Source organism: Ylistrum balloti, unplaced genomic scaffold (assembly GCF_031769215.1).
Source record: "Ylistrum balloti isolate Yb309-2 unplaced genomic scaffold, AGI_CSIRO_Ybal_v1 Utg370070, whole genome shotgun sequence".
NCBI classification, from domain to species: Eukaryota; Metazoa; Mollusca; class Bivalvia; order Pectinida; family Pectinidae; genus Ylistrum; species Ylistrum balloti.
Genome location: NW_026782112.1, coordinates 811,302 through 835,119, shown reverse-complemented (window position 1 = coordinate 835,119; position 23,818 = coordinate 811,302). Strand labels below are relative to the sequence as shown.

The window sequence follows — 23,818 nt, the reverse complement described above, 5'->3', positions numbered from 1 at the left end:
CTCTCTGCCTGTCATTTCCTGAACATCCCATCATCTCACTCTCACATCCTCTCACCCTCCAATCATGTCACCCCCCCTCCATACTCTTACTCTCCCATTCTCTCGTCCTACAATCCTCTCACAATCCCATCCTCTCACACTTCCATCCACTCACTCCTCCATCCTCTCACCCTCATATCCTCTCACCCTCCAATCATCTTACAATTTCATTATCTCAAACTCCCATCATCTAACCCTCCCTTCCTCTCTCCCTCCCATATTGTCATTCTCTCATCGTCTCACAGTCCCATCCTCTCACCCTCCCATCCTCTCACCCACCCATTATCTCAACATTCCATCATCTCACCATCCCTTCCTCTCTCCCTCCCATATTGTCATTCTCTCATCGTCTCACAGTCCCATCCTCTCACCCTCCCATCATCTCAACATTCAATCATATTACCCTCCCTTCCTCTTACCCTGTCATCGTCTCATACTCTCATCATCTCACCCTCCCATCCCTTCACCCGGCCATTATCTCGTCCTCCCATCATCTGAAACTTCCATCCTCTCATCCTGTCATTCCCTCAACATCCCATCATCTCACTCTCACATTCTCTCACCCTCCAATCCTCCCATCCTCCCATCCTCTAACCCTCCCGTACTCTCACCCTCCCGTCCTTTCGTCCTACAATCCTCTCACAATTCCATCCTCTAACCATCACATTCTCTCATTCGTCCATCCTCTCACCCTCCCATCATCTTCATACTCCCATCCTCTCTCTCACTGTCTCATCCTCTCACTATCCCATCATTTCACAGTCCCATCCTCTCGCCGTTCCATCATCCCACCTGTCCATCATCTTACCTCCCCAACCTCTTACTCTGTCATCGTCTCATTCTCTCATTATCTCAACCCTCCCATCCCTTCACCCTCCATCCTCTCATCTCTCTCTCCCATCCTCTCCATCGTCCATCCTCTCACTCTCCTATCCTCTCGCCCTCCCATCATCTCACCCTTCTATCATCTCACACCCCCTCCTCTAACCCACCCATCATCTCGCCCTATCATCACCTCACCCTTCCATCCAATCGCCCTCCCATCCTCGTACCCTCTTATCATCTCATCCTCCCATCCTCATACCCTTTTATCCTCTTATCGTCCCATCCTCTCACCCTCCCATATTCTCATTCTCTCATCATATTACAGTTCCATCCTCTCACCCTCCTATCATCTCACCATCCATCATCTCCCTCCCATCCTCTCACCCTCATCCTCTCATTCTCTCATCCTCATCCCTCCCATCCCTTCACCTCTCTCATCTCTCTCCCATCCCTGACACTTCCATCCTCTCACCCTCTCATCCTCTCACCCTCCATCATCTCACTATCACATCCTCTCACCCTCCAATCCCTCAATTCTCCCATCCTCTCATCCTCCCATCCTCTCACCCTCCCATCCTCTCGCATTACAATCCTCTCACAATCCAATCCTTCATCCCATCCTCTCCCTCCCATCTCTCTCCACTCCTCCCATCCTCTCCCTCCAATCCTCTCACAATCCAATCCTCTCACCCTCCATCCTCACTCATCTCACTCTCCTCTCACCCTCTTCATCATCTCTCTCCATCCATCTTCACTCTCTCTCATCCTCTCATCCTCCCATCTCCATCCTCTCATCACATCCTCATCCTCTCACCCTCCCATCATCTCACCTACACATCATCTCACCTACCCATCCTCTCACCCTCTCATAATCTCACCCTCCCATCATCTCACCCTCCTCCCATCACCCTCCCATATTCTTTCACTCTTCCATCATCTCACCTCCCATCCTCTCACCCTCCCATCCTCTCACCCTCCCATCCTCTCACTCTCCCAACCTCTCACCCTCCTATCATCTCATCCTCCCATCCTCTCATCATCACACTTCCATCCTCTCACCCTCCATCATCTCACCCTCATCCTCTCAACCTCACATCTCTCACCCTCCATCATCTCATCTCCCCTCTCCATCCTCTCACTCTCCCATCACTCACCCTCTCATCCTTTCACCTTCCCATAATCTCTCTCACTCTCCCATCCTCTCACTTTCCCATCATTTCACCCTCCAATCCTCTCACCCTTAAATCGTCTCACCTTCCCATCCTCTCACCCTTCCATCATCTCACCCTCCCATCCTCTCACCCTCTCATCATCTCACCCTCTCATCCTCTCAACCTCCCATTCTCTCACCCTCCATCCTCTCACTCTCCCATCCTCTCACCCTCCCATATCCTCTCACCCTCTCATCCATTCACCCTCCCATCCTCTCACCTTTCCATCATCTCACCCTTCCATCCTTTCACCCTCCCATCATCTCACCCCCATCCTCTCACTCTCCCAACCTCTCACCCTCCTATCCTCTCACCCTCCCATCTTCTCACCCTTTCTTCATCTCACCTCCTATCCTTTCAGTCTTCCATCCTCTCACCCTCCCATCATCTCACCCCCATCCTCTCACTCTCCCAACCTCTCACCCTCCTATCCTCTCACCCTCCCATCTTCTCACCCTTTCTTCATCTCACCTCCCATCCTTTCAGCCTTCCATCCTCTCACCCTCCCATCATCTCACCCCCATCCTCTCACTCTCCCAACCTCTCACCCTCCTATCCTCTCACCCTCCCATCTTCTCACCCTTTCTTCATCTCACCTCCTATCCTTTCAGTCTTCCATCCTCTCACCCTCCCATCATCTCACCCCCATCCTCTCACTCTCCCAACCTCTCACCCTCCCATCCTCTCACCCTCCCATCTTCTCACCCTTTCTTCATCTCACCTCCCATCCTCACATCCTCTCACTCTCCCAACCTCTCACCCTCCTCTCACCCTCCCATCATCTCACCCCCATCCTCTCACTCTCCCTTCCATCCTCTCACCCTCCCATCATCTCTCCTCTCACCCTCCCATCCTCTCACCCTCCCATCCTCTCACCCTCTCACCCTTTCTTCATCTCACCTCCCATCCTTTCAGCCTTCCATCCTCTCACCCTCCCATCATCTCACCCTCGCATCCTCTCACTCTCCCCTGCTATCATCCTCCCATCATCTCGCCCTCCCTTCCTCTCACCCTATCATATTCTCAATCTCTCATCATCTCACCCTCCCATCCTCTTATCCTCCCATTTTTCATTTCAACAAAATTTTATTAACATTCCATATGTTAAACGGATTGGACAACAGGCTGAGCCTATATCAGTCCTTTCCAGAATTAATACATAAATACATTACATTTATCTGCAAGAAAATCCAGTGAGTAAAATATTGTATATATTAAATTAGGATATAACAGGTGAAGGGAGGTAACTCCAATTTATTGTGGAACGTGAAGTAGTTCATTATGTCAGATTATTTTTCATAGGATTATAAATAAGTTGAAATGATACAGGTTTACTGTTAATTTACCATGCAAGAATCCAGGGATTCAGGTCATAAAGTCCATAAAGACCATCCACCCAAGGATATGCATAATAACTTATCAACAATTCTGCATTTTCTATGTTGATAGGTAAGATCATGGTTAAGTTTGAGAGGTTTATAACATGGTATTTCAGTTTTTTTCATCTATATTGGAGTTGGTCCTCTTAACATAGTATATAAGTTAACAAATTAATTACTACTACATAAGTATAAGTAGTAATCATGAATTTAAAGAATACATTCAAAAAATACTTTCAAAATGCTCATCAATTTCAGTCAGAAATGCTATTAAAATGCTTGATATTGCTGATTTACATACATCAGGTATTATTTCAGTGATCCGTAGATAAAGATTAAATGGAGAAAGATTAAATGGAGAAATTATACATTAAATCTATTAGTAAGATGGAAATACTCAAATACTATATGAAGTAAGGCTAAATTGATGTCAGCATTACATACCTTACAACCATTCAAAAAAGTTTCAATGTTTAAGTGGTCATGATCTAGGTGTGTGTCTATTTCAGCTATATGTTGAATTAACCGGTTTCTATAGTCAGTGTATAATGGGCATTCAAGAAGGTAGTGATGAGCATTTTCAGTTTGATGACTACATATACATGTTGAAGTGTCAAGCAAATGGTCATTAAATAAATCAGAGTTTAAGTTACTAGCATTGTTTCTAAGCTGGCATAATAACATATTATATTTTCTAGGTCCTGTGTATTTAAAAGTTTTGATGGCACCTGTTTGATTATTTACATTGGGCTTTATAACTTTCTGAAATTTCTGTATTGAATTAATGTTTACTAAGTCAGGTTGGAGTATATTAAAATCACCTAGAGTTGATAGGAAATAACTATTTCTGTAACTTTCTGTTCTACAAACTTCGTATCCTCCCATCATCTCATTCTTTCATTATCTTACCCCTCCAATCCTCTTACCCTGCCATCCTCTCATCCTCCCATACTCTAACTCTCCCAACCTCTCACCCTCCCATCCTCTCATCCTCTCATCATCATACCCTCTCATCCTTTCACCCTCCCTTCATCTCTCTCACTCTCCCATCCTCTCACTTTCCCATCATTTCACCCTCCCATCCTCTCGCCCTCCCGCCTTCTCACTCTCCCATCCTCTCATAGTCCCATCCTCTCACCCTCCCATCCTCTTAACCTTCCATCCTCTCTCCCTCCTATCATCTCACCCTTTCCATCCTTTCATCCTCTCTTCATCACACCCTTGCATCCTCTCACCTCCCATCTTCTCACCCTCCCATCCTTTCGCCCTCCCATCCTCTCACCCTCCCATCCTCTCACCCTCCCATCCTCTCACTCTCCCATCTTCTCACTCTCCCATCCTCTCACCCTCCCATCCTCTCACCTCTCTCATCCTCTCACTCTCCCATCCTCTCACCCTCCCATCCTCTCACCTCTCTCATCCTCTCACTCTCGCATCCTCTCACCCTCCCATCCTCTCATCCTCTAATCATCTCATCCTTCCCTCATCTCCTAGTATTTCTCTTGTATGTTTGTTTGTTTTCTGGGGTTTTTTTTAAGCAAAAATATTCGGAAAATGGGGGAGAGTTACACAATAGCCATTGTATCTATTTGATTGGTGTCTTATAATAAAGTAATAAGGACGTATTTGTTCTAGCATGTAATGTGTCTAACTGATTAAAACATCTATCTAAACAAAAACTTATTTGTTATCAAAATCACACTTTGCAGTCGGACATTCTTGCGCTAATAAACCCTTTTGACAAGGACTCGTCGGGAGCTGGTGATTTGATAGACATATTTAATTACCCTCTGTCTATAGTCCCCGGATATAGTCAGAGTTGTCCTGGAGACTACCCGATTGTGATGACGAATCACACAAGGTATTTATAAGTTACGTATTTTTGTCCGAAATCACCATGACGATCTTTTCATTTTGTATTACTTTTCGCTATGCCTTTATTTAATGGTGACATCTGCAGCTTGTTTCCGTTAAGTTTTCATCTTATCGATCTTATATGAAATCCTGTTTTTATTTACACTTTTTACTGAGAAATGTTTCAATATCACCGCCTGGCTTATCGGTACAGAAATATACATGTATTAGATTCAGCTTGTGTGTAGTCATCCTAAAATCAATACAAAATCAATAAAAATATAAAGCGACAAAATTTATGAACAGGATTGAAAAATGGATAAGGAGAATAAGAACAAATGATGTTTTATACAATCTTTGAGACATCAGGCGATAGACACTGTTGGCGGAGTCCTCGTGCCGTAACCAGCACGCCACGGTTAAATTCATTCAAATAGTGGCACTGAGTATTTGACGCTTTTCTAAAATCCTCTGGTATATGAAAATGACGAAGGTAATTGAACGATGGGGCTGCTGCACCTCCCCGTCTAAATATTGACTTTTCTTTCGGTCATTTCGGATTTTTCTCAGTCGACTCCAAGGCTTCAAAATTAAGGCCCTTAGTATCACTGACAAGTCCTAGAAGGACAAAACAGCTGTATGATGTATTATCACTGACGAGTCCTAGAAGGACGAAACAGCTGTATGATGTAGCATCACGGACGAGTCATAGGAGGACGAAACAGCTGTATGATGTAGCATTACTGACCAGTCCTAGAAGGACGAAACAGCTGTATGATGTAGCATCACTGACGAGTCCTAGAAGGACGAAATAGCTGTATGATGTAGCATCGCTGACGAGTCCTAGAAGGACGAACAGCTGTATGATGTATTATCACTGACGAGTCCTTGAAGGACAAAACAGCTGTATGATGTATTATCACTGACGAGTCCTAGAAGGACGAAACAGCTGCATGATGTAGCATCACGGGCGAGTCTTAGGAGGACGAAACAGCTGTATGATGTAGCATTACTGACGAGTTCTAGAAGGACGAAATAGCTGCATGATGTATTATCACTGACGAGTCCTAGACGGACGAAACAGCTGTATGATGTAGCATCACTGACCAGTCCTAAAGGATGAAACAGATGTATGATGTAGCATTACTGACGAGTTCTAGAAGGACGAACAGCTGTATGATGTAGCATTACTGACCAGTCCTAGAAGGACGAAATAGCTGCATGATGTATTATCACTGACGAGTCCTAGACGGACGAAACAGCTGTATGGTGTAGCATCACTGACCAGTCCTAAAGGATGAAACAGCTGTATAATGTAGCACCACTGATGAGTCCTAGAAGCTGTATGATGCAGTTTAATTAATGGATTTTCTCTATCTGTCTATTAAAACGAGTTATTCACTTCTGTGTCTTTTATACAATCTCACAATCTCAATCTGAGTTAGATCATGAAAATAGATTGAATTTGTCAAGTATTCCATGTCTTGTATCAGAGGACTTTTTCCTCATTGAAAAATTATTCTGTTCCTTTGCATGATGTGAAGCTGGACGTGTTTGATGCTCGTTAGCTTGCCTGTTAGTTCCGTTGTGCGATATAATGCTGGACGTGTTTGATGCTCGTTGGTTTGCCTGTTGGTTCCGTTGAGCGATATGAAGCTGGACGTGTTTGATGCTCGTTAGTTTGCCTGTCGGCTCCGTTGTACGATATGAAGCTGGACGTGTTTGATGCTCGTTAGTTTGCCTGTCGGTTCCGTTGAGCGATATGAAGCTGGACATGTTTGATACTCGTTAATTAGCCTGTTGGTTCCGTTGTACGATATTAAGCTGGACATGTTTGATGCTCGTTAGTTTGCCTGTTGGTTCCGTTGTACGATATTAAGCTGGACGTGTTTGATGCTCGTTAGTTTGCCTGTTCGTTTCGCTGTACGATATGAAGTTGGACGTGTTTGATGCTCGTCAGTGTGCATGTTGGTTCCGTTATGCGATATGAAGCTGGACGTGTTTGATGCTCGTTAGTTTACCTGTTAGTTCCGTTGTTCATAACCTTGTTCTTATTTGAAAACGTGACATTTCTTGCTTATATTGATCAGGGTTTACATGATGGATGTCGTCGTCGATGATGCAAAAGACGTTTACTCTTTCTTTTACTCATATTTTGTCCTGGTGTGATGTAAATTGAGTTTGGATATTGATATGTTGACATGTTGGTATTTTTTTCACAAGTATTGTAACCGCTAGAAATTCGAGGACGAGTTATTTCCTGGACCGGTAGTATGTAACCGCGGTAAATACTAGCCGTAATATACCACTGGGCAAAGAGACTAGTAAGTCAGAGGTCTAGGTTCGAATCCTATCTGCAGTATTGTAATTGATTATGGTCACTCCGTTAAACTACACCTATAGCGTTTACATGTTCACATGTAACAAATAAACTCACAACACAGAAATTAGAGAGATAGTCATTTTAATGATATGGTTAGAAAATGTTTTGAGTGTAATACGATGTTTGACGTGTTAAATGCTCGTTAGCATGTCTGGTGATTCCGTTATCAAACTTGTTTCTAATTTGAGCGTAACAGCACTTGCTTGGCTTGGCCAATATTTAAAAGGCGGGTGTCATTGATAAAACAGAAGACATTTATCCTTCCACAGAAACACCTGATCTTGATCTCTTTGTACTTTTTTAGGGTTGCCGTGTAGATTTTCTTATGTGCAAGCTTTATCGAATTGGAGTTTGAATGAAGATTATGTTGACATACCAGTATTTCCCTTGTTGTTCAACACAGATATTAATTGTCATCAGTAAAATCTGCCACTGTAGAACGACATAAGAACATCCTCTTTATATAGCTAGTGTGCTCGGAGACTATCCGAAAGATAAGATATATCATTATTGTGCCGGACACACAGTCCATTTTTCTAAAACAATACTAACTGGTTGTTAACCAACACCCCACTGTAGCTGACACAGCAACACGACTAAAATACGAGTTCACACTCTACACCCGACCAAGCGACACGTTTATAAACGTAAAAACTAAAAACCAAACTAACGTCAGGATAATGAACTCCGGATTTTGACCCGGAAATAAATTACTTAATTTGATATGCTAGTACATGTTATGTTTTATTTATTTGGTAAGTAAACTATTCATAGGTAATATAATAATAATAACAATTTAAAAAATTATAATTAATATATATATTTATTTGTTTTTCATAAACAATAAGAGTGAAATATTTAAGTACTTGGGTAAAATATAAGTATACAAATACTGTACATTCTATTGAATATATTATAGTTACACGTTTTTCTGTAGATTGTGTCTTCGTATGTTTTTATGTTTCCATGTATCAAGGATTATGTTTGTTAATTTGTTTGATTAAATGTACTGTATTCAAAAAAAATTTAATCCTCTAATGGAACGGTATATCATGATTTGTTATCTAGTTCAACTTTTAAGTGATGATTTCAATAATTTTATTGACATTCAAATGTTCAAATTAAGAAATCATCTAAAGACGGTCGTGAATCTGCAAACTTCCGCGAAACACAATATTTGTCATGTTGACTTCATTCAATCGGTCATACACACACGTACCACAGGTACATATTTTAGAGGTTTACTTAAAATGAGGTTAATTTATCGAATGTTAATTGATTATTGGATCATAAACATTGACAGGTGATATATAATTGTGTGACTTACATAATTCTTACAGTCTTAATTCACACGAAACCTTCCCCATACTATATTGTTTTAAAGGTGAAGCAATACAGTTTCCATGGTATCACTTGTTTCAGATTCCAGTAGTCAAACGTGGTCTTTTCTGTTCCATGTGTTATTTTTGAAGGTGTATCAACACATTATTAAAAGCGAGAATACATACACAGTATCCTTTATTTTAAGATATACTTCTAAATCTTGTTTACAAAGAAATGTCTCCTTGTCACATGTGATTCTGTGTTTTTCCCGAACTTTGTTAAAATATGACAAATCGAAACGGAATCAATTTCAATGTCTTAAATAACATTTTTTTTCTCCAAGAGAAAGTGTAATTAACATACTCTCGTTTGTCATATTTAGGAATAAATCTCTCTCTCCCTCTCGGCTTTCCCCTTTAGTTGCTTGCAGGAAAACAATTCAATGTCTTAAATGATGAAACTGAAGTCCAAACACTGAGGAAATATTTCACTGTTTGCAGCCTTACCATACAAATGAAGGCATGGTGTGACTCCGGATACACAGGTCCCCAATGTACCCACCATTACACCGGAAGTAATCCATACATATCATGTCACAACGGGCAACTCGGACTACAGTGCAGCAGTCAGAGTAAGTGTCTATCTCAAGATAACAGGGTGTGTAAGATAAAGTCTTGTGTCTGTCTACAAGGTATGTAAGTCTTGTGTCTGTGTCTACAGTGTATGTAATCGTAAGGTTAAGTCTTGTGTCTGTGTCTACAGTGTATGTAAGAGTAAGGTTAAGTCTTGTGTCTGTGTCTACAGTGTATGTAAGAGTAAGGTTAAGTCTTATGTCTGTGTCTACAGTGTATGTAAGAGTAAGGTTAAGTCTTGTGTCTGTGTCTACAGTATATGTAAGAGTAAGGTTAAGTCTTGTGTCTGTGTCTACAGTGTATGTAAGAGTAAGGTTAAGTCTTGTGTCTGTGTCTACAGTATATGTATGTAAGAGTAAAGAGTAAGGTTAAGTCTTGTGTCTGTGTCTACAGTGTGTCTGTGTCTACAGTGTATGTAAGAGTAAGGTTAAGTCTTGTGTCTGTGTCTACAGTGTATGTAAGAGTAAGGTTAAGTCTTGTGTCTGTGTCTACAGTGTATGTAAGAGTAAGGTTAAGTCTTGTGTCTGTGTCTACAGTGTATGTAAGAGTAAGGTTAAGTCTTATGTCTGTGTCTACAGTGTATGTACAGTGTTAAGTCTTGTGTCTGTGTCTACAGTGTATAAGAGTAAGGTTAAGTCTTGTGTCTGTGTCTACAGTGTATGTAAGAGAGGTTAAGTCTTATGTCTGTGTCTACAGTGTATGTGAGTAAGGTTAAGTCTGTGTCTGTGTCTACAGTGTATGTAAGAGTAAGGTTAAGTCTGTGTCTACAGTGTCTGTGTCTTACTGTGTCTACAGTGTATGTAAGAGTAAGGTTAAGTTATGTCTGTGTCTACAGTGTATGTGTGTCTGTGTCTACAGTGTATGTAAGAGTAAGGTTAAGTCTTGTGTCTGTGTCTACAGTGAGTAAGGTTAAGTCTTAAGAGTAAGTGTATGTAAGAGGTTAAGTCTTGTGTCTGTGTATGTAATCTACAGTATATGTAAGAGTAAGGTTAAGTCTTGTGTCTGTGTCTACAGTGTATGTAAGAGTAAGGTTAAGTCTTGTGTCTGTGTCTACAGTATATGTAAGAGTAAGGTTGAGACTTGTGTCTGTGTCTACAGTGTACCAGTTGTAACACAGTAGGCATAAACACACGTACTTGTTGGTAATAGCCATGTTTATTACATGTTGAATAATAATAATGTTACATGTACAAAAGGAACATCTCATCAACATACAGAGTTCATATACTCATACCAGTACTTCACATTGTGTCTCTTATCAGAACTGTTCATCTTATGGGCTCCCCCAAAGGCTGCGTGTTCTAACCTGAAGATCTCCCCCCTTTTATCTTACTATGGACCAAGCTTGTCCGGCCATCCCCTAATATGGACTTCACGTGTTACTAGATGTTACGATTGTTGAAGTATAGCCACCTGTATTCGGGTGCAAGGTTGAGATTCTCCCTTCTAATTTGTTACTTGAAATAGACCCTAATAATTACTCTACTATTAGATGGCCACTGTCCGAACGGGAAATTGCATAAGTTTGATTATCTAGGAAGTGGGTATAGTCTCTAATTAACTGGCCGAAGCTGTACACCCACTGATAAGAATCTCGGGGGGTCAAGACTACACCAACCTAAGTGTATATATGCAAGTAATTATCCACACCCCTGTGAACTACCTATATGTGTTATATTGACATACTATTGAACATTAAACGAAATATTGTTTAAGCTTATTTCAACCAATCCCATATGAAAATCCAGTTGTGTTACACTAAACCCTATTTTGTTACATTTCTGTATAATATGTCTTTATCTAAAGGTGTTTTCCCTTCTGAATGGAAGAAGGCCAAGGTCACACCTATTTTTAAAGCTGGTGACCCTACCCTAGTCAATAATTACAGACCTGTGTCTGTATTAAGAGTTCTCAGTAAGATATTGGAGAAACATGTACATAATACTTTTTATGATTATCTCTCCAAGAATCAATTATTCAGTGACTGTCAGTTTGCTTTACGTCCTCATCCTTCCACAGATACAGCTCTGGTGAGCGTAGTAGACAAATGGTTACAAAATATAGATGAAGGATTTTTGACAGGTGCTGTTTTTATCGACCTGCGTAAGGCATTTGACACAGTTAATCACTCCGTTCTTTTACACAAACTCAAAGCATATGATGTGTCTCCTCTTTCACTTAAGTTCTTTTTATCATATCTATCAAATAGATCACAAGCTGTATGTAACAGTGGTGTGATTTTTCACCCATTAGTATTGGTGTGCCTCAAGGCTCGATACTTGGGCCTCTATTGTTTATTTTAAATATAAATGATTATCCCAAATGTTTGAAACATTCCTCAGTAACTATGTATGCTGATGACACCTCACAGAGTGTAAGGGATAAATCAATTAGAAATGAAAATGACAGAGGATCTTCAATGTACAATCCAGTGGATGAGAGATAATAAACTTAGTCTTAATCTTAGCAAAACTCAGTGTATGTTGATTGGATCAGCTCACAAATTAGCCAGATGTCGTGAGCTGAAAATTTCTGTAGACAACTTATTTATTGAAACTGTATAATTCGCAAAACTTCTTGGTGTTTATATGTGGATAACTGTCTATCTTGGAAAGAACATATTAATTACATTTCCAAGAAAATTTCAAGGTAGATAGGTGTACTTAGACGGATAAAGCCATTTATGTCAAACGATGTGCTTACCAAAGTTTATCAAAGTATAGTTTTCCCTCACTTCATCTATTGTTCGGTAGTTTGGTGTGAAGTTAGTAACACATCTTATATCCAGAAGATTTCTACACTACAGAAAAGGGCAGCGAGAATTTTATTGAATGTGAAAGATGTTCTCACTCCTTCCAAATTTCTTTTTAAACAGTTAAAATGGCTACCTATTGAAGAATATCACACTTTTGGGAAAGCAACTCTAGCCTTCAAAATTTTACATGGAGATACCCCAGGAGTCTTGTGTAGTCTTTTTACCTTTGTCAGGGATGTCACTTCTAGAAACACAAGATCTTCAGTTTCGAACAAATTTTATATTCCTTTAGCTAGAACAAAGTATTTTAAACGCTCATATACTTGCTCAGTTTTACTAAATGGTATCAGTGAAAATATTAGAAATTCTTGTAGTGTGGCTGTTTTCAAACATAAATATCTACAGGAGCTCTTCTCAAAATTTTAGATTTTAGCTTTGCAACAATCATTGATATCTGTGATATCTGAATATATTTTACGCCTGTATTGATGTATCTTACAGTTACAATATTTCGATGACATTATAATAGATCTTAGCAAACTATGTATTGTAATAATGTTTGTTCTACATTGTATCTTATAATTAATTAATATTCACAATTTATGTATTTTATGTACCGGTAACATCCAATGTAACATCTTTCTGTGATATGTGTATATATTTTACGGCAGGGCCATATTATAAACAAGACTTGTCTTAATATGCAACCCTGGATAAATAAAAGATATTGTTGTTATTAAGTCTGTGGCTACTTTGTACCAGTAAAGGTTACTTAATATTTCAGACATTTTATCCATCGTGATATCAATACTAAATATTTCAGACATTACAACCATCGTGATATAATATAAATATTTCAGACTTTACAACCATCGTGATATAATATATATATTTCAGACATTACAACCATCGTGATATAATATGAATATTTCAGACATTACAGCCATCGTGATATAATATAAACATTTCAGACATTACAACCATCGTGATATAATATAAATATTTCAGACATTACAACCATCGTGATATAATATAAACATTTCAGACATTACAACCATCGTGATATAATATATATATTTCAGACATTACAACCATCGTGATATAATATAAATATTTCAGACATTAGAACCATCGTGATATAATATATATATTTCAGACATTACAACCATCGTGATATAATATAGATATTTCAGACATTACAACCATCGTGATATAATATAAATATTTCAGACATTACAACCATCGTGATATAATATAAATATTTCAGACATTACAACCATCGTGATATGATATAAATATTTCAGACATTACAACCATCGTGATATAATATAAACATTTCAGACATTACAACCATCGTGATATAATATAAATATTTCAGACATTACAACCATCGTGATATAATATAAATATTTCAGACATTACAACCATCGTGATATAATATAAATATTTCAGACTTAACAACCATCGTGATATAATATAAATATTTCAGACATTACAACCATCGTGATATAATATAAATATTTCAGACTTACAACCATCGTGATATAATATAAATATTTCAGACATTACAACCATCGTGATATAATATGAATATTTCAGACATTACAACCATCGTGATATAATATAAATATTTCAGACATTACAACCATCGTGATATAATATAAACATTTCAGAACCAGTTATTGTTAGATACAAAACCTACACCAGTGTTACCGACAACCTAATCCAGAACTTTCAGAGATTGATTGGTTCCTTCCTGAGGAAACACATTTGTCCTACAATACAACTGTCCTCGGCTCAGTATCTATGGTCGACTACCAGGTAAGTCCAGGAAATTACTTAAAAAGGAAAAGTATTTCTCCTGCTAATGTAGATGTTTCAGACAGAAAAACACAGAAACACCTTTTAAGGCATTAGAACAAAAGGTGAAGTAGACAGAAAGCTAATTAGATATATAATCACAAGTATTGTGTCGATATATACACTGATCTACAACTTATCCCATGTACTTATATGTTGTACTTGATTTGGTAATCAAAGCGGCGTGATATCGTCATCATGAATTTTGTCAATTATTTCAGTGATGATGATAATGATGATGATGATGACATTCAAAAAATGTTTATATGAGTCAATACGATATATTACATCTTTCCTATCATAACCAGGGTTGGTTTCACTGCCAAGTGTGGGAACAAGGCTGTCGATCCGATGATTATACAGGCCGCCCTAGCTACAGAGGGATACACAAACCAGGGGTCCCTCAACATAGTTCCCACGAAATTAACCAACTACCAAAGTGGTGTACGTCATAATATTTATCATCCTCTTGTTTAGTGTTCATTTCATAACTCTGTTAATATCAATAAAAAACAATCCAAAAAACCGGGTGTCTGTCTTCGGTTTTATAATCAAATGCTATCGTGATCCCACTGAAATGTTTCACCAGAAGTCAAGTTAGTTACCAATGATTAATCGGGATAGCAGTTTATGTAGATAACTTCAGGTTTTTTTTTCTGTAACCAAATCCTACGTGTCTTCGTCCCCTGTTTAACGCATATGTTCATCCTTTGGTGTACGAAGTCATTTAACAGCTTCTCAACTGTCCATTTTTGTGGAATTTACTTTTTACAATTTTAAAAATAATATACAAATAATTGTTTGTGATGATAAATATGGTGACGGTAGTTTTAGTTAGTGCTAATCAGTGATATTGATACAAAATCATCGACCAGAGAAGACTTCTATAATAACGTTGAGTAATTGAGTTATGAGATACCAATTTAATATCCCTGATTGTCGCCTTGTTTGTTTAGATGAAAGTAGCTGCGATTGTTGCGTGGAAGATTCAAGCTTACACTAACCCAGACAAATCGTGTAAAACAAATGGAAAAGCTAGACAATGTTGTGACGGCGGTACGCTTCCTGACTGTGATACAGACACGTGCGACACGCATTTCAGGATATGTGTCAACAAGTAAGTCACAGACACAAGCACGTGCGACACGCATCTTTGAATATGTGGCTACAAGGAGAGAACAAATTATAACAAGTTAGTCCTTAAATGACTGACCAAACATTTAAATATATTCTGGAGTTCATTTTCAATGTCAAGTTGCCAAAATATCGCTCCGCATCCGCATTTTTGTCATTGTTATTTAAATATTGCTTTATCTCATCTTAGAGAAGTATCAGTCATATTTAATGTGTCAGTGTTGAAACCTTTACATCTGTTAGTAATCAAAAATAAAAATTCTCTTGATATTTTGGTTTAATTTAATAATTCCGAACGATATAAAGAAATGAACATATAAAGGTGATATATATATTATTTGCTATAAAGTTTTGAAATTGAAAATATGACCCTAAGATTTATCTGAAGATAAAACATACGGGGATATTTTTGAGTCTAGTTTTGATGTTGAAAATGTTTTTTATTTCTTTTTTTTTCTATACAGTGATCCACATGACACCGGAAATGGGAACTGTGTCGATACGATAGTTAGACCGGATACAAACCAGCTTTCCACATGTGGTGACGTCCGTTTAAACCACACTACCAATCAGCTGGACATCGCATCTACGTACATCTCTACTACAGACACGTGGAGCTGGGTATGTGTTACATCACATATGGACAGTCCATCCAGGGACATGTCCAGGTATCCAGGGACATGTCAGGTATCAGTATGATAACTCGGACAGCCTATCCAGGGACATGTCAGGTATCAGTACGAAAACGGACAGTCTATCCAGGGACATGTCAGGTATCAGTACGATAACTCGGACAGCCTATCCAGGGACATGTCAGGTATCAGTACGATAACTCGGACAGCCTATCCAGGGACATGTCAGGTATCAGTACGATAACTCGGACAGCCTATTCAGGGACATGTCAGGTATCAGTACGATAACTCGGACAGCCTATCCAGGGACATGTCAGGTATCAGTACGATAACTCGGACAGCCTATCCAGGGACATGTCAGGTATCAGTATGATAACTCGGACAGCCTATCCAGGGACATGTCAGGTATCAGTACGATAACTCGGACAGGTATCGGTATCAGTATGATAACTCGGACAGCCTATCCATGTACATATCAGATATCAGTACGATAACTCGGAGAGTCTATCCAGGGACATGTCAGGTATCAGTACGATAACTCGGACAGTCTATCCAGGGACATGTCAGGTATCAGTACGATAACTCGGAGAGGGACATGTCAGGTATCAGTATGATAACTCCGAAAGCCTATCCAGACCTATCCAGGGACATGTCAGGTATCAATATGATAACTCGGACAGCCTATCCAGGGACATGTCAGGTATCAGTATGATAACTCGGACAGCCTATCCAGGGACATGTCAGGTATCAGTATGATAACTCGGACAGTTTATCCAGGTACATATCAGGTATCAGTACGATAACTCGGACAGCTTATCCAGGGACATGTCAGGTATCAGTACGATAACTCGGACAGCCTATCCAGTCAGGTATCAGTATGATAACTCGGACAGTCTATCCAGCGACATGTCAGGTATCAGTATGATAACTCGGACAGTCTATCCAGCGACATGTCAGGTATCAGTACGATAACTCGGACAGCCTATCCAGGGACATGTCCGGTATCAGTATGATAATTCGGACAGCCTATCCAGGGACATGTCAGGTATCAGTACGATAACTCGGACAGCCTATCCAGGGACATGTCAGGTATCAGTACGATAACTCGGACAGCCTATCCAGGGACATGTCAGGTATCAGTATGATAACTCGGACAGCCTATCCAGGGACATGTCAGGTATCAGTATGATAACTCGGACAGCCTATCCAGGGACATGTCAGGTATCAGTACGATAACTCGGACAGCCTATCCAGGGACATGTCAGGTATCAGTATGATAACTCGGACAGCCTATCCAGGGACATGTCAGGTATCAGTATGATAACTCGGACAGCCTATCCAGGGACATGTCAGGTATCAGTACGATAACTCGGACAGCCTATCCAGGGACATGTCAGGTATCAGTACGATAACTCGGACAGCCTATCCAGGGACATGTCAGGTATCAGTATGATAACTCGGACAGCCTATCCAGGGACATGTCAGGTATCAGTATGATAACTCGGACAGCCTATCCAGGGACATGTCAGGTATCAGTATGATAACTCGGACAGCCTATCCAGGGACATGTCAGGTATCAGTACGATAACTCGGACAGCCTATCCAGGGACATGTCAGGTATCAGTATGATAACTCGGACAGCCTATCCAGGGACATGTCAGGTATCAGTATCATAACTCGGAAAGCCTATCCAGGGACATGTCAGGTATCAGTATGATAACTCGGACAGCCTATCCAGGGACATGTCAGGTATCAGTACGATAACTCGGACAGCCTATCCAGGGACATGTCAGGTATCAGTATGATAACTCGGACAGCCTATCCAGGGACATGTCCGGTATCAGTATGATAATTCGGACAGCCTATCCAGGGACATGTCAGGTATCAGTATGATAACTCGGACAGCCTATCCAGTGACATGTCAGGTATCAGTACGATAACTCGGACAGCCTATCCAGGGACATGTCAGGTATCAGTACGATAACTCGGACAGTCAATCCAGGGACATGTCAGGTATCTGTACGATAACTCGGACAGCCTATCCAGGGACATGTCAGGTATCAGTACGATAACTCGGACAGCCTATCCAGGGACATGTCAGGTATCAGTATGATAACTCGGACAGCCTATCCAGGGACATGTCAGGTATCAGTACGATAACTCGGACAGCCTATCCAGGGACATGTCAGGTATCAGTACGATAACTCGGACAGCCTATCCAGGGACATGTCAGGTATCAGTATGATAACTCGGAAAGCCTATCCAGACCTATCCAGGGACATGTCAGGTATCAGTATGATAACTCGGACAGCCTATCCAGGGACATGTCAGGTATCAGTACGATAACTCGGAGAGTCTATCCAGGGACATGTCAGGTATCAGTTCGATTATTCGGACAGTGTATCCAGGGACATGTCAGGTATCTGTACTATAACTCGGACAGCCTATCCAGGGACATGTCAGGTATCAGTATGATAACTCGGACAGTCTATCCAGGGACATGTCAGGTATCAGTATGATAACTCGGACAGCCTATCCAGGGACATGTCAGGTATCAGTACATGTCAGGTATCAGTACGATAATTCGGATAGCCTATCCAGGGACATGTCAGGTATCAGTATGGTAACTCGGACAGCCGATCCAGGGACATGTCAGGTATCAGTACGATAACTCGGACAGCCTATCCAGGGACATGTCAGGTATCAGTACGATAACTCGGACAGCCTATCCAGGGACATGTCAGGTATCAGTACCGGACAGCCTATCCAGGGACATATCAGGTATCAGGGACATGTCAGGTATCAGTACATAACTCGGACAGCCTATCCAGGGACAGCCTATCCAGGGACATGTCAGGTATCAGTACGATAACTCGGACTCGGGACATGTCAGGTATCAGTATGATAACTCGGACAGCCTCCAGGGACATGTCAGGTATCAGTATGATAACTCGGACAGCCTATCCAGGGACATGTCAGGTATCAGTACGATAACTCGGACAGCCTATCCAGGGACATGTCAGGTATCAGTATGATAACTCGGACAGCCTATCCAGGGACATGTCAGGTATCAGTACGATAACTCGGACAGCCTATCCAGGGACATGTCAGGTATCAGTACGATAACTCGGACAGCCTATCCAGGGACATGTCAGGTATCAGTATGATAACTCGGACAGCCTATCCATGTACATATCAGGTATCAGTACGATAACTCGGAGAGCTTATCCAGGGACATGTCAGGTATCAGTATGATAACTCGGACAGCCTATCCAGGGACATGTCAGGTATCAGTACGATAACTCGGACAGTCTATCCAGGGACATGTCAGGTATCAGTACGATAACTCGGACAGCCTATCCAGGGACATGTCAGGTATCTGTATAACTCGTACGACATGTCAGGTATCAACTCGGACAGCCTATCCAGGGACATGTCAGGTATCAGTACGATAACTCGGACAGCCTATCCAGGGACATGTCAGGTATCAGTACGATAACTCGGACAGCCTATCCAGGGACATGTCAGGTATCAGTATGATAACTCGGACAGCCTATCCAGGGACATGTCAGGTATCAGTACGATAACTCGGACAGCCTATCCAGGGACATGTCAGGTATCAGTATGATAACTCGGACAGCCTATCCAGGGACATGTCAGGTATCAGTACGATAACTCGGACAGCCTATCCAGGGACATGTCAGGTATCAGTACGATAACTCGGACAGACTATCCAGGGACATGTCAGGTATCAGTATGATAACTCGGACAGCCTATCCAGGGACATGTCAGGTATCAGTATGATAACTCGGACAGCCTATCCAGGGACATGTCAGGTATCAGTACGATAACTCGGACAGTCTATCCAGGGACATGTCAGGTATCAGTACGATAACTCGGACAGTCTATCCAGGGACATGTCAGGTATCAGTACGATAACTCGGACAGCCTATCCAGGGACATGTCAGGTATCAGTATGATAACTCGGACAGTCTATCCAGGGACATGTCAGGTATCAGTATGATAACTCGGAAAGCCATTACAGGGATATATCAGGTATTAGTATGATAACTCGGATAACCTATCCAGGGACATGTCAGGTATCAGTACGATAACTCGGACAGTCTATCCAGGGACATGTCAGGTATCAGTACGATAACTCGGACAGTCTATCCAGGGACATGTCAGGTATCAGTACAATAACTCGGACAGCCTATCCAGGGGCATGTCAGGTATCAGTACGATAACTCGGACAGCCTATCCTGGGACATGTCAGGTATCAGTACGATAACTCGGACAGCCTATCCAGGGACATGTCAGGTATCAGTACGATAACTCGGACAGCCTATCCAGGGACATGTCAGGTATCAGTACGATAACTCGGACAGCCTATCCAGGGACATGTCAGGTATCAGTACGATAACTCGGACAGCCTATCCAGGGACATGTCAGGTATCAGTACGATAACTCGGACAGCCTATCCAGGGACATGTCAGGTATCAGTATGATAACTCGGACAGCCTATCCAGGGACATGTCAGGTATCAGTATGATAACTCGGACAGCCTATCCAGGGACATGTCAGGTATCAGTATGATAACTCGGACAGCCTATCCAGGGACATGTCAGGTATCAGTAGGATAACTCGGAAAGCCTATCCAGCGACATGTCAGGTATAAGTAGGATAACTAGAACTCGGACAGCCTATCCAGGGACATGTCAGGTATCAGTATGATAACTCGGACAGCCTATCCAGTGACATGTCAGGTATCAGTACGATAACTCGGATAGCCTATCCAGGGACATGTCAGGTATCAGTACGATAACTCGGACAGCCTATCCAGGGACATGTCAGGTATCAGTATGATAACTCGGACAGCCTATCCAGGGACATGTCAGGTATCAGTACGATAACTCGGACAGCCTATCCAGGGACATGTCAGGTATCAGTACGATAACTCGGACAGCCTATCCAGGGACATGTCAGGTATCAGTACGATAACTCGGACAGCCTATCCAGGGACATGTCAGGTATCAGTACGATAACTCGGACAGCCTATCCAGGGACATGTCAGGTATCAGTATGGTAACTCGGACAGCCGATCCAGGGACATGTCAGGTATCAATACGATAACTCGGACAGCCTATCCAGGTACATGTCAGGTATCAGTATGATAACTCGGACAGCCTATCCAGGGACATGTCAGGTATTAGTACGATAACTAGGACAGCCTATCCAGGGACATGTCAGGTATCAGTATGATAACTCGGACAGCCTATCCAGGGACATGTCAGGTATCAGTACGATAACTCGGACAGCCTATCCAGGGACATGTCAGGTATCAGTACGATAACTCGGACAGCCTATCCAGACAGTACTATCCAGGGACATATCAGGACATATCAGGTATCAATGATAACTCGGACAGCCTATCCAGGGACATGTCAGGTATCAGTATGATAATTCGGACAGCCTATCCAGGGACATGTCAGGTATCAATATGATAACTCGGACAGCCTATCCAGGGACATGTCAGGTATCAGTATGATAACTCGGACAGTCTATCCAGGGACATGTCAGGTATCAGTACGATAACTCGGACAGCCTATCCAGGGACATGTCAGGTATCAGTACGATAACTCGGACAGCCTATCCAGGGACATGTCAGGTATCAGTACGATAACTCGGACAGCCTATCCAGGGACATGTCAGGTATCAGTACGATAACTCGGACAGCCTATCCAGGGACATGTCAGGTATCAGTATGATAACTCGGACAGCCTATCCAGGGACATGTCACTTATCAGTATGATAATCAGTACGATAACTCGGACAGCCTATCCAGGGACATGTCAGGTATCAGTATGATAACTCGGACAGCCTATCCAGGGACATGTCAGGTATCAGTACGATAACTCGGACAGCCTATCCAGGGACATGTCAGGTATCAGTACGATAACTCGGACAGCCTATCCAGGGACATGTCAGGTATCAGTACGATAACTCGGACACAGGCTATCCAGGGACATGTCTATCCAGGGACATGTCAGGTATCAGTATCAGTATGATAACTCGTTTAATCCAGGGACATGTCAGGTAGCAGTACGATAATGGACAGCCGATATCTTATGACTGTAGTAATGACTTAGGTTTTGTATATAGAATGTCTGATTAATCATCTAGCGGATGTTAACTGTAAGAATTTAAATCCTCTCAGCAAAGAGAGAGAGACAAAGAGAGAGAGCATTTTCAGAATTACATAAATTCAATGAATTTGTCTCTATCTCCGCTTCTAATCACACAGGTTATACAGGAAACGACTGTCATGATATTGATGAGTGTAAGGGACATTACTGTCACAGACCTGGTACAAGTCATTGTGAAAATAGTCCTGGAACCTACCGTTGTACATGTAACAGTGGCTGGACTGGACGTAACTGTTCACAGGATATTGACGAATGCCAACATACTCCCTGTGAAAACGGAGGCACGTGTAACAACACGATCGGGTCCTACACGTGCGCGTGTCAAGGATTCAGTGGACACAATTGTGAGAATGAAATCAACGAGTGCCAACATACAAAATGTCCACATAAAAACATGCACTGCGTAAACAGTGTTGGGTCCTACACGTGTAAGTGTTACGCGGGCTGGACGGGTGATCATTGTGATACTGACGTGAATGAATGTCAGCATAAACCCTGTGAACACGGAGGCACGTGTAACAACACGATCGGGTCCTACACGTGCTCGTGTCACGGAGGATACAACGGACATAACTGTAACAGTGATGTGAACGAGTGTCACCATCAAAATCCATGCCAACACGGAGGCACGTGTAACAACACGATCGGGTCCTACACGTGCGCGTGTCAAGGATTCAGTGGACACAATTGTGAGAATGACATCAACGAGTGCCAACATACAAAATGTCCACATAAAAACATGCACTGCGTAAACAGTGTTGGGTCTTACACGTGTAAGTGTAACGCGGGCTGGACGGGTGATCATTGTGATACTGACGTGAATGAATGCCAACATAACCCCTGTGAACACGGAGGCACGTGTAACAACACGATCGGGTCCTACACGTGCTCGTGTCACGGAGGATACAACGGACATAACTGTAAATGTACAGTGATGTGAACGAGTGTCACCATCAAAATCCATGCCAACACGGAGGCACGTGTAACAACACGATCGGGTCCTACACGTGCGCGTGTCAAGGATTCAGTGGACACAATTGTGAGAATGACATCAACGAGTGCCAACATACAAAATGTCCACATAAAAACATGCACTGCGTAAACAGTGTTGGGTCTTACACGTGTAAGTGTAACGCGGGCTGGACGGGTGATCATTGTGATACTGACGTGAATGAATGCCAACATAACCCCTGTGAACACGGAGGCACGTGTAACAACACGATCGGGTCCTACACGTGCTCGTGTCACGGAGGATACAACGGACATAACTGTAACAGTGATGTGAACGAGTGTCACCATCAAAATCCATGCCAACACGCACGTGTAACAACACGATTATGCGCGTGTCAAGGATTCAGTGCACAATTGTGATAATGACATCAACGAGTGCCAACATACAAAATGTATAAAAACATGCACTGCGTAAACAGGTTGTCTATACACGTGTAAGTGTAACGCGGGCTGGACGGGTGATCATTGTGATACTGACGTGTATGAATGCCAACCTCACCCCTGTTAACACGGAGGCACGTGTAACAACACGATCGGGTCCTACACGTGCTCGTGTCACGGAGGATACATCGGA

At 41.7% G+C, this 23,818-nt stretch overlaps 1 protein-coding gene across 1 annotated transcript in view; it reads left to right on the top strand.

Moving 5' to 3' along the window:
• LOC132549627 (neurogenic locus notch homolog protein 1-like) overlaps nt 1-23,604 on the top strand; it is a 40,080-nt gene extending 16,476 nt beyond the window's left edge. Inside the window, exons 2-6 of the mRNA XM_060213574.1 lie at nt 14,109-14,222; nt 15,218-15,378; nt 15,860-16,063; nt 22,390-23,006; nt 23,210-23,604. Coding sequence (XP_060069557.1) covers nt 14,109-14,222; nt 15,218-15,378; nt 15,860-16,063; nt 22,390-23,006; nt 23,210-23,604 — 1,491 coding nt within the window. The remainder of the gene's footprint in view (nt 1-14,108; nt 14,223-15,217; nt 15,379-15,859; nt 16,064-22,389; nt 23,007-23,209) is intronic.
• Nucleotides 23,605-23,818: the final 214 nt, after the last annotated feature.